Below are 12,679 nucleotides of genomic sequence, written 5' to 3'. Positions count from 1 at the left end.
TCCAAGCTTATTTAAAAGTAATTTTAAAAATTGAATATTGGAGATCTAGAATAAACAGGAGGGTGGGTGGAGAAAGAGAAGACAGAAAGAAAGGTGCTGAAAATGGAGGCCTAGGTAGAACTGGGGAGTAACACAGTAACAGGGTGATTGTGAACAATACAGGATGTGCTGTCTGAGTTTCAGGTCACAGAAAAGAGATAAATCTAGAGTTCTAGATTTCTCTAAACAAGAATTTAACAAGGGGACTTCCCTGGTGGCTCAGTGGTTAAGAATCCACCTGCCAATGCAGGGGACACGGGTTCGAGCCTTGGTCTGGGAAGATCCCACATGCCGCGGAGCAACTAGGCCCGTGCGCCATGACTACTAAGCCTGCGTGCTAGAGCCCGCGAGCCACAACTACTGAGCTTGCATGCCACAACTACTGAAGCCCGTGTGCCTAGAGCCCATGCTCTGCAACGAAGAGTAGCCCCCGCTCACTGCAACTAGAGAAAGCCCACGTGCAGCAACGAAGACCCGACACAGCCAAAAATAAATATTAATTAATTAATTAATTTAAAAAAGATACAGAAACTTGGTTATTTATTAAAAAAAAAAAGAATTTAACAAGGGCCCACTTACATTGTGCTTGAAAAAGGAAATTATTACTCCCTTTAAGAAGTGAGTTCTGGAGAACCTCACTGAAGTAGAATTAATGACCAAAAGCATGCTGTCAAACTTGCCCCTTGACATATAATTTGTAATGTGTCTATTTTTTTAAATATCAATTAAATAGACAGGAGAGGAAAAATCACTTGGTTACCACTTTGCTCCTGTAAGATTGGCAGAAGTTAAACAAGTGATTCCCTAATGCTGACAGGAATATAAAGGAGAAAGTCCTCTGCCATGTACAATTGGTAGAATTGTAAAATTTTAATTCTTTTTTTGGGAAGCAAATGGAAACATCAGTTAACATGAGAAATATTCCTACCTTTCAACCTAGCAATCCTGTCCTAGGCATCTATCCCATAGAAATAAAAGCATCAAAGTTAATGAATATATAAAACAAGATTATTTATTGCAGCTGTATTCATGGTGCTAGCGACATTTGGATGATTGAATAAATCATGGTGTATCGGTACATGAAATATTATGCAGTTATTACAAAAAATGATTTAGAGCTAGAACAGTTAACTTAAAAATTGTTTCATGAGGTATTTTTGAATGAGAAAACTGAAAAGCAGAGCAGTATATATAATATAATCCCATTTTTCTAAGAGCAAACTACCTAAAAAAGCATAGCCTACAAAATGTGTGTGTTTTATAGGCTATATGAGCATGGAGAAAAGCACAGAATAGCATATGCTAAGTTGTTAACACCAGTTGCTTGAGTGGAGGGAGGGGATATGGGGGGGAGGAGGGAGAGTAAAGTTAAGTTCAAAAAAAGGCTACAATAAGAAACCTCAAAATATTTACAAATGATCTTGTTTATATACAATTTTGTGTATGTATGCATTAAAAAAAAAAGAAAGGGAAAGAAACAGGTGTCCGGTTTTATCCACTGACTTGTAGGGATGTCCATCGTGATATGGCAAGTGTAAAACAAAGCTGCCCAGTTATGTCTGTCAGTGATTCTCAAGTTTTCAGATACATCAAGTCCTCTGGAGGTCTTGTGAAAACCGACTGCTGGGCCCTACCCCAGAGTTTCTGATATGGTAAATCATCAGTGGGGCCTGAGAATTTGCATTTTTAGCAGCCATATGATGATGCTGGTCCAAGGACCATACTTTGAGAAACATTGGTTTTTATCATGAGTCCATACTTTTGGAAGCAAACAAACCAACAAACAAAATTTATATAAATGAGGATATACGTGTATATATTTGTATGAACAAGGAAAAAGCATGTGAAAACACATACTTAAGCTATTTATATTAGTTTAATTCAGGGAGTTGGAAGTGGAGATGGCTTAGGTGTTGGGGGTGGACTAAAATTAGGTGGGTATGGGTGATGGTGATTAATTTTGCCTTTATGTATTTTTGTATATTGTTTACCTTATACAAGCACGTTATTATTTTTGCAACTTGAAAACCATTAATAAAGGAAAGCAGGTAGATAGATGGATGAATGGATGAATGAATAATGTGTTTGAATGAATCGCAGAAAGGCTAGATGGAAGGGCAGCTGAATGGAAGGAAGGAAAGAAGGAAGGAAGGGAGAGAGGGAGGGAGGAAAGAATGAATGAATGCAGATAAAGACCCACAGAAAGGCAGTCCCAGGCAGACCATTCACACTCCACTCCCTGGCTTCGTATCCTACCTCCTTTAGCTGGGCACTGTCTTTGGTGGTCTGAAAGTTCTGGTTAAGTTCATCCACTTCTTTTTCAAAGAGTGAGCGTACTTCACTGAATCCTGAGCTCACTGGTCCCATGAGTTCCTCCAGAATGGATGCCAGGAATGGTTGCACACTCTCTGCACAACTTCTCTCTGCTGGCTGAGCCACCATCGCTGAGGTAGGAAATAGCCAGAAAACTGTGAGTGATGGCAAAATTGGATTCAGAGGCACTGGAGTGGGGCCAGGCTGGACAGTGCCCCACAGAGCCATTTAACAGCCAAGGCAAGTTCAAATGGGCAAGACAGACCAACACAGTGAGCCCTGTGCCAGCACTCACCAGAATGGAAAACCATCAAAGAGAATCTCTCTTTGAGAATTGGAACAAGGAGAATCTCTCCCCTCCCCAAGATTACCTCTCCCCTGGGATGAAATGCATTTTTCTGCTTGGTCCTTATGAATATATAATGCCTATTACAAAAAAAAGAAAATGCCAATGACCCATCTATTTCCTATCATCATCATTATAAATTCATAGTTTGTCTTCTAAAAACACAATTTATTAAGTTTTAATTCATTTTTCTAAGAGTTAATCAGTCGATATAATTCAATTCCCCTCCCCGCTTCTCAAGTACCATCTTTTTGTGGGGCAAATGGAAACAAATTCCAATTGGTTTGCCACCCCGCCTCCCATTCCCCACCCCCAATTTTAAAACACACACTATTTTTTCTGATAATCAAGGATGACATGCTTAGTGACAGAAACATAAAGAGTACAGAAAATCATAAAGAGGGATTAAAAAAAAATGTAACCATACTCTTACTTCCCAGAGGAAATACTGCCGTTTGATTGATTGATTGATTGATTTTTTAACATCTTTATTGGAGTATAATTGCTTTAACAATGGTGTGTTAGTTTCTGCTTTATAACAAAGTGAATCAGTTATACATATACATATGTTCCCATATCTCTTCCCTCTTGTGCCTCCCTCCTTCCCACCCTCCCTATCCCACCCCTCTAGGTGGTCACAAAGCACCGAGCTGATCTCCCTGTGCTATGCGGCTGCTTCCCACTAGCTGTGTATTTTATGTTTGGTAGTGTATATATGTCCATGCCACTCTCTCACTTTGTCACAGCTTACCCTTCCCCCTCCCCATATCCTCAAGTCCATTCTCTAGTAGGTCTGTGTCTTTATTCCCGTCCTGCCCTTAGGTTCTTCATGACCATTTTTTTTTTTTTCTTAGATTCCATATATATATGTGTTAGCATACGGTATTTGTTTTTCTCTTTCTGACTTACTTCACTCTGTATGACAGACTCTAGGTCCATCCACCTCACTACAAATAACTCCATTTCATTTCTTTTTATGGCTAAGTAATATTCCATTGAATATATGTGCCACATCTTCTTTATCCATTCACCTGTCGGTGGACACTTAGGTTGCTTCCATGTCCTGGCTATTGTAAATAGAGCTGCAATGAACATTTTGGTACATGACTCTTTTTGAATTCTGGTTTTCTCAGGGTATATGCCCAGTAGTGGGATTGCTGGGTCATATGGTAGTTCTATTTTTAGTTTTTTAAGGAAACTCCATACCGTTCTCCATAGTGGCTGTATCAATTTACATTCCCACCAACAGTGCAAGAGGGTTCCCTTTTCTCCACACCCTCTCCAGCATTTATTGTTTCTAGATTTTTTGATGATGGCCATTCTGACTGGTGTGAGATGATCTCTCATGGTAGTTTTGATTTGCATTTCTCTAATGATTAATGATGTTGAGCATTCTTTCATGTGTTTGTTGGCAATCTGTATATCTTCTTTGGAGAAATGTCTATTTAGGTCTTCTGCCTATTTTTGGATTGGGTTGTTTGTTTTTTGATATTGAGCTGCATGAGCTGCTTGTAAATTTTGGAGATTAATCCTTTGTCAGTTGCTTCATTTGCAAATATTTTCTCCCATTCTGAGGGTTGTCTTTTTGTCTTGTTTATGGTTTCCTTTGCTGTGCAAAAGTTTTTAAGTTTCATTAGGTCCCATTTGTTTGTTTTTGTTTTTATTTCCATTTCTCTAGGAGGTGGGTCAAAAAGAGGAGCGTAGTAAAGATCCTGATTCAGTAAGTCTGGATACAACATGGAAATCTGCATTTCTTTTTAAGTGCTAAGGTCATTCTCATGATTAACCAGGTTTGGAAGCAGCAATGCAGTAAAGGAAGTCTGAGTTGGAAGAGGCTTGAGCTCACTCTGTGGATGGAAGTCTAGCTTTGTGGAACCCTTTAAGTCACCTAACCTTGTATGGGATCAAAGAAGTACAAACTCATCTCAGTGTCCAGGCCCTCATTTTACAGATGGGAAAAAGGGGGCCTGGAGATGTTAGCTGATTCAACCAAGGTCACACCCTAATTTTTAGATCCAGAATTATAATTCAAACATATTTCTTTATTTTTATTGGCAAATAACTTGCTTATGGTGAGACAAATGGCCACATTCTTATTTCAATTTGCAGAAACATTTCACAGAGTTACAGAGGATCAGACTGCCTCTTACTCTGAGAATCGGAGATGACCAATACTATTGATACTATGAGTAACTCATAAATATTTGAGATAGAAAATATTAACCAGGTCATATAATTACTAGGGAAAAACCCCTTTCTATTGTATGATTCAAATATGAAACAATCTATGACTCCTAAAAATAACTTACTTTATACCAAAATGTAAAATCATTTGCCAGGAAGATAAATGAATTATTTATAAATTAACTCTAAGAGAAGAACTATTTGAAAGTGTCTAATTGAAATTTCAGAATAATCATGAACACAGGTAATATACAGAAAAGATTTAGCAGCTGGCTGGTGTCCCCTGCTGCATGGGGGCAGAGAGAGGCACAGGGAGGGGACATGGAAGGCCATGCTCCTCTCTGCCTGATCCCCCCTAGCCTATGTACCACCATGTGCTCCAGCCCCCTCTCTGTGCCTTTATTCAGTGTTCCTTTCACCTGTGCCTTCCTTCCTCCACCTCTGCTTGTAAACATCCTACTCACCTCTTCAAGGCCAAGTTTAAATTTCACCTACTCAGGACAGCCTAATGCCCGGAACCACCACACAGCTTCCTGAACTATGGTCTGTTGGTGTTTCCTTAATGATCGAATAAATTTTACAACCCACACAGGTATGCTCTGCTATTTTTCAAGGATGCAGAGATGCTGCTGTAATGATTCATGTGTTGTGACACATTAATTCAAGAGCCATACATTAATTCAGTTGAGCAGAGTGATTAAGAGAGAAAATGCTGAAGCTGGGGGCTGGGTTTGGCCTGACTGTCACACTCTACCTTTGGAATCTCAGGCAAATTACTTAATCTCTACCTCAGTTTTCTCATCTGTAAAATGGGGATCATAAGAGTAATTACTCTGAGGGTTATGGTGAGGATTAAATGAGTTCACTGTGTTCAAAGTGCTCAGAACCCTATGTGACCCTCTGGAAGTACTCAGTAACTGTTAGCTCTTACTATACCTGTTAGCATTACCATTCTTTCCCATCAACTGACACTAAAACAGTACTCTCATTGTGAGGAGCCCACATGGTTTTTTGAAGTCGAAATGGTTCCTGCTTAGAAACTGCTGTGCTCTCTGTTCTTGCCTCTTTTATGGCATTTATAATATTTTTCCTTCTGTTTCAGTATCTGTGACATGCTTTTTATCCTCTTCTACTTGTAAAATCATGTCTTCTTCTTTGACTCTTCAGAGACCTTGAATTCAGCAGGAGCAGAATAAATGCTTATTAAATAAGTCAGTGTTTGTGGGGCAGAACTTAAGCCAGTTGCTTCACTCTCAAGAGTCATATGGGAAGAAATGGAGAGATTGCTACTTTAATACTCCCAAAGTTTTTTTTTTGAAATCCAAAGTCCTTTATCAATGCAGCCTGATGTGCACTTTCTTGTTTTAAAGGGAGAGAACCAGAGGCCTGGTTACCATGTGTTTCTGATATTCCTTTTTAAAAAGACCTGATCACGATTTCCTTTCAAGGCTTCCTTTAGGAAACAAAAACTAGTCGAGGGCAGAATATTTTTCCATTTTATGTGAAATATACTGGAGCCACAGAGATTTAGGCAAGAGAGAAAGAGAGACCGGTTTAATTCAGGCCATGAGAATGGCCACTGTTAGGCTCAGCTCAGCTCCAGACAACAAGAATGTATCCGGGCACAGGAGTTGGGTGTTGACAGTTTTAAGCTGTATAAAGCATTTCAATATATAGTCAACTCTAGATCTGTTGAGCTAATAAAGGAATAAGAGACCTGGATAATAGGAAACAGAAAACACTCTGAAGTTAATTTATATCTGGCTTTAGAAGGCATCACCTGAACAGATAAACAACAGATTCAGACACACACTCCTTTGCTCTAGTTATGCCTCCTCCAACCTCCTCTCAGGAGGACCTGTTAGAAGGGCCTGGAGCGAGCTGGCCTGCAGTATGAACAGGGCCTGAAGTGCAGAGGATAATCCACCAAGCAGAAAATCCCATTAGGTTCTAAGTCTCTTGAGCACAGGAACTGGGTCTTCCCTGTTCACTGCTAAAGCTCCATCGCCTTGCTCAGAAAGCACTTAGTGACTATATTTTGAATGAATGAGTGAGTGAATAATCTGAAAACTGACTATATAAGAAGATTGCTGCTGATAAACAATCACAGATGAGCCGGCATGCTTTCCCTCTGAAATGATGTTCAGTGTGGTGTGCTTTCTGGGATGTAGGAATGCAGAACCACAGAATTTTATCCTGTAGGATTCCTCAGAGGTCATCTAAGTTCTCTTGTGTGGAAACACGTGAACTTCTTTCTTTCAAGGGCCAGATACTGAACATTTTCAGCTTTGCCGCCCCTAAGGTCTCAGTTCCAACGACTCAACAGCGCCTTTGTAGCATGAAAGCAGCCTCAGCCAGTACATAAATGAGTGGGCACAGCTGTCTTCCAATAAAATGTTATTTACAAAAATAGGTGGCAGGCCAGCTTTGGCCCAAGGGCCACAGTTTGCTGACCCCAATCTCATGGGCCCTTGTGATTTCAGAGGAAGACACTGAGTCACACAGAAGTCGAGTGACCTCCCTGAGCACACGTGACCAGCTAACATTAGAGCTGGGACTACAGACGGTTCCCTACTTAGGATGGTTTGACTTATGATTTTTCAAGTTTACAGTGGTGTGAAAGCAATTGGCGTTCAGCAGAAACTGTATCTCAAATTCTGAATTTTGATCTCTTCCTGGGCTAGTGATGAGCAGTAAGATTCTCTCTCGTGATGCTGGGCAGGGTCAGTAGCCACGGTTCCCCGTCAGCCACCGCATCACGAGGGTAAACAACCGATACACTGACAACCATTCTGTACTCAGGCAACCTTCTGTTTTTCATCTTTGGTACGGTATTCAATAAATTAAATGAGATATTCAACACTTTATTATAAAAGAGACTTTGTGTTAGATGATTTTTCCCAACTGTAGGCTAATATAAGTGTTCTGAGAGTGTTTAAGGTAACTAGGCTAAGCTATGGTATCTGGTAGGTTAGATGTATTAAATGCATTTTCAACTTACGATGGGTTTATTGGCACGTAACCCCATCGTAAGTGGAGGAAGATCTGTAGGATCCAGATTTATCGACTCCAAGCTAAAATTTTTTTTCTTGTTAAAGGAAAATCCATTATTCACTGATTCAGATATTCACTGTGAGTCTGCATATACCAGGCATGGTACTAGGCTCTGGGAATACCTGAGTGAACCAGAGCAGCATGGCCCTGCTCTTAGAGAGCTTACAGCAGGGAGAGGGCAAGAGCAGAGCCATTACAATTTGGTATAAGAAGTGCTACCACGGGAGAGGTGCAGGATCAGGATACACAGGCACCACTACAAGGCAAGCAGCAACGTTTCCTCCACCCTGTGTCGTTGAAGTTTCCATGCGGAGGCCCTTGAGAGCACCACCAGCATGCTCCTATTTCAAGTGTTATCATCTCCTTCCAAGTTCCTCGTTTAATTCTCCTCTGAAACTAGGAATTCTCACTATGTGATGGAGCCTCAGATACACAGCTTATTTAGTTTGTAGGAGCATGGATTATCTCCACTGACCTTTGATCTTTCCAATTAAAAAGTTCTTTGAGTTCACAATCTGATCCATATCTGAACGGATGGTGCCTTCCAGGCCTTTCGTCAGAGCCCTGCATTCCTCCTTCAATGCACTTAATCCTTCTGAAACTTGATGCCGAACCAGGTTGTAGGCCTCTTCGAGGAGCTGCAACAGAGAACAACACATAAATCGGGGGCTCTGTCGTGCGTCAGCACCTGAGGGGGTCAAGTAGAGGCGGGCGGGTTAATTGCAGACAATCGCAACATAAACAAAACGGCACACACGTTCTAATTTGGCTTTCAAAGTTTGAGTCTGTTTGGATTAGTCCTCATGTAAGTGAGACTGAGCAGACTGGGCAGTTCTCCACCCAGGGAAGGAATTACGTATTAAAAAAAAAAAAAAAAACCCTAACAAGAGAAGGGAAAGGAATGTTCATTTTGAGTAGCACAGCTGCAGAGCAAAATCATCGCTTACACCGAACCAGGCCCTCTTTCTGTCGTTCTTCTTCCCCTTCATTTTAGGCAGGATGTCTGTCTGAAGGGTTGGCATGAGCTCCTCCATCACCAGGTTACTCAGGATCTGTCAAGAGGAAGAGAGCCTCAGAGCTGGTTTAGTTGGTGACGCCAAAATCTCAGCATCAGGCTAACTGAAGGTGTCATAACTGGCCACCCCCGTCCTGGCTACATAAGATTGTCCTGCGCTACATGAAATCCGTTAGGTTAATAGTTTAACTCTGGGTCTGAGGCCACAGAAATCTCTAGGAAGACAATCCTAGATGGTAAACGTTCTTAAAGATCTGCAAGGAGCAGTCACGCCTGTTGACATTTTCCCATTGGAAAGGACAAATTCCTCAATTCAAACTTCTACTAGTCAAACTAGAAGAATCTAGCCCATTTAGGATAAGAGGGGGAACTTCAGTTATAGATAAGGGTATCCTTAGCAAAACTGTGAAGGGGGTCAGCCTTGGTTTTGGTGGCTTGAGTTCTTGTCTGTATCCCCTGAGATCATCGTTTCCCCTGGAGCTTTCTTGGGATCTGCTCTTTGTCCCTACTGCACTCTAAATCCCACCTCCATCTTCTTCAAAGTTTAGAAAAAGAAGGGAATAACAAATACTTTGGAACAACTGGACATTGGTGGGATGAGTAGAATAGGGGCGGGGGTAGTCTACAGCTTTCAGGGTGTTTTTTAAAAAATATTGGTCCCAAGTCTTTCCTAAAATTTTGCTTGGCTCAATGAAAATGTTTCTTTTGAATGTGAGCAGTGATCTACATGTCCACAGATAATGCTCCATGTAACACTGGTCCTTGCTCTTCATATTCATTCCCCCACAGGAATTGGAGCAGTTTTGTTGTTTAGATTTAGATCTACCATGAGTTTTGGGGCTCACAGCTCAGCTTTCAATATCAGGCTGCAACCCAAGATTTATAACAGAACAAGAGTAATTTGGGGAATGGAGGCAGGCAGAAAAGTAGAGACTCATTGGACATCTGTTCTATGAATTTAAAATAATATTTGTCCAAAATAATTGCTCTTCTCATAAAAACGCAAATTAAGCTTTGGGCAAAACTTTCTTTAAGGTCACTGGTCAGCCTCATGCTAGTGGAAATACTCATGAGCTCACTAGATTTGCCTTTCACCAGGGCTCTGTTTACAGCGGGATGTAAGAGTCCAGCTGAACTGAACAGGGTGGAGGTGGGCGAGTCACCCAGTCTCCCTGTGGGTTCCTCGGAGAGAAGGCTTCGGGTCGGTGCAGCCAGTGGGGTTCCACCATCTGCGATGTGGAACTTTGGGTGTGACAAAGATTATAATAGGGGTAGGATTTCCACTAGTCCTAGTAATTCATTGTTGGGGGTGTTTTTACTTTTCTTAACCACTTTTGGGGGGCAGTCAAGAGGTGAACCAGCATTTCTGAGGCGTTTAAGAGGAACTTGACATGTGCAAACTCCATAGAAATCAGCAAGTCCAAAAATTAGGTTCAAGTACGTAATCAATAATTCATGAACCTCATCTTGCCCAATGGAGTAAATTCTTGTTTGGAACACATTTGCCCAAGAGTGATGGAAGTGCTGGCATGGGGAGAGTGAGCTGAGAGAGTAAGGACGCTGAAGCCAGAACTTCAAATCAATGGGAAATATTGTCTTAGTTTAAAAGTATTAAATTCAAGAATCATAATAATTGTCCAAATTCATCCTTTTGCAGAGATTGGCTTGAATCTGAGCATGAGCGTGAAAGGGATTTGAAAGATGAAAATGTTATACCGTCCAAAGAAAAAGAACATTCCATTTGGGTGGGCTTATAGTTTTCTTTTAGTCTTTCCCATACAATGTTCCAAGAAATTTGGTTCTATTTTATAACTTAAGGGATTGGAAAGGAAATATGTCTGGAAAAAAAAGGAGGGGGATGGGAGTGGGTTGAAGTGGGGGGAGGGGGTTGGTGATGAGGGAATAGCTCTGGGGCAGGCAGAGGCCAACTCTGTCTCATCCCAGCAGCTCTTCTTCCTGTAAACGTCAGCCCCACCACATCCTGACCTTGTGAGGATCCTCACCTGCCCAGGATCTGCTCTGAGATTCCCTACCTTGGTCAGCCCTCCATGAGCAGGGTCCAAAGCCCTGGGGCTATCAGAAAGAAAGTAGCTAATCTAATAAAACCAATCATACTAATGAAGGAGTTTCCCCAACCTTCCCTCTTCAGAATAGAATCCACTGAGTTTTACCATAAGGAATCTAAAGATCTCTCTCGTACTTTAAAAAAGGGGGTGTGTGTAAATTTAATTGCTGGGATTTAACTGGGAGATTTTAAAATTCCACCACACATGTAAGAAACCAAACCTGGCATTAGGTTGATCGAAACCAAGAAACGCAGGCCCGCTCCCCGAAGGCCACACCACGTGTTACCTTCCAGATGCTGCAGCTGTGAGGAAGGTGTGAGGCCCAGAGAGACTGCCCTCCTTCCTGAGGCTGGCCCCATGGTCTGATCAGGTCGTTGGCCTTGTGCCCTTTGTGTTACTCAGCAACCATGGGTGAAAGAATCCATTTAAACGGGTCACATTCAAGGTCATTAGACAAAAGACAACCTATGGACAAGGCCTAAAAAAATGTGGATAGTCTTCTGGTCTTGAAACCACCCTGATCTGTGGGAATTTTGAGTTGTTCTCTTGGCCCATCTGGTTAATTTAAAGGCAAATAATAAGTATACCACATAGCTTGTACTTACATTTTACAAAATGCTTTCCCTCATGACTTCATTTGATACATTTTTTATTAAGTAGAAAATATATTGATGCTTTTACTGGTGTACAAATATTTTCACCTTAATAGTCTGTCAGGCAAGTTATTCTAAGATATTTGCTTTGCCTGGACACTTGCCTAAAATAACCATCACCACGAGGGCATGCCATACTTGCTGTGTGAGTCATTACTATGAAGATAATAATGTAACAATGCTGAAAATCTTCTAAATACAGTCCCCTAGGGTAGAAGGGGTTAGGACAATGTTATGATTAAGTTCTTAGCAGACATGAAAAAAAATGCAAATAAATTCAGTGCTTTAAACAAAAGATGTCATGTTCTCAAACAGCTATGCTATGCTATGCCCTTTTCTTTAACTACTTGGTAGCTTCTTTGGGGTGCTGACCTCTTTTTTCTGTGGGTCGTAGGACAGACACTGCTTCAGCTCCACGTGCAAGCGGTTACAGTGAAGCTATCCCTCACCAGGCCCCACACAGGAAAGTCTTGAAAGTTATTTCCTTTTACCAGCTTCTTAAAGGATCACCTGACATGGCTCAAAATGCATGTCTGTCACAGACTGGCTTTGTGACTTGGGCCAACTTCTCCGAATGTTCTTTCTCTCGCCTGGAGGGTCCTGGACAAATTATCCTGAAATGTCCTTCCAGTGCTCACATCTTATGAGCCCGTGATTTTCACCAAAGAAACTTAGATTCCTGGGGGAGCAAAACTCCATATTGGGTCACTTGATAACTCCAGATTTTACTGATTTCTTCTCTGGTTTTTGTTTTGTTTTGTTTTCCCCTTTAAGGTATTTTTTTATACAGCAAAATTAGCACCTTCCTGTGACTGCTTTGTGCTAATGCTTTATGATGTCCATATATGAACAGACCCACATATGTGCCCACACACACTTCTAAGGCTGCCTTGTTCTCTGGATGTTTCTAGGTATGTCTTGCTTCACCACCATGGCAAGGGATGAGTCATTTCATTCTTTGACACCTTACAGCAATTCACACCTATCAGCCCAAAGTAAAGAGCAGAAA

General features: G+C 41.3%; 1 protein-coding gene across 2 annotated transcripts in view; it reads right to left on the bottom strand.

The window, feature by feature from the left end:
• The window catches only part of NIBAN1 (niban apoptosis regulator 1), a 169,517-nt gene that overhangs the window by 24,368 nt on the left and 132,470 nt on the right, over positions 1-12,679 (bottom strand). For both annotated transcript variants that reach the window (XR_014247290.1, XM_082401497.1), the window contains exons 7-9: positions 8,884-8,988; positions 8,412-8,574; positions 2,296-2,483 (exon numbers count right to left, since the gene is read on the bottom strand). Coding sequence is in view for 1 of the 2 variants with exons in the window: in XM_082401497.1 (XP_082257623.1) it covers positions 2,296-2,483; positions 8,412-8,574; positions 8,884-8,988 (456 nt within the window). In the remaining variant the exon portion in view is untranslated. The remainder of the gene's footprint in view (positions 1-2,295; positions 2,484-8,411; positions 8,575-8,883; positions 8,989-12,679) is intronic.

Source organism: Balaenoptera borealis (genome assembly GCF_965194805.1).
Source record: "Balaenoptera borealis genome assembly, chromosome: 1".
In the NCBI taxonomy this organism is placed as follows: Eukaryota; Metazoa; Chordata; class Mammalia; order Artiodactyla; family Balaenopteridae; genus Balaenoptera; species Balaenoptera borealis.
Note: the sequence above shows the minus strand (reverse complement) of the source record. Positions and strands in the feature narration are given on the sequence as shown.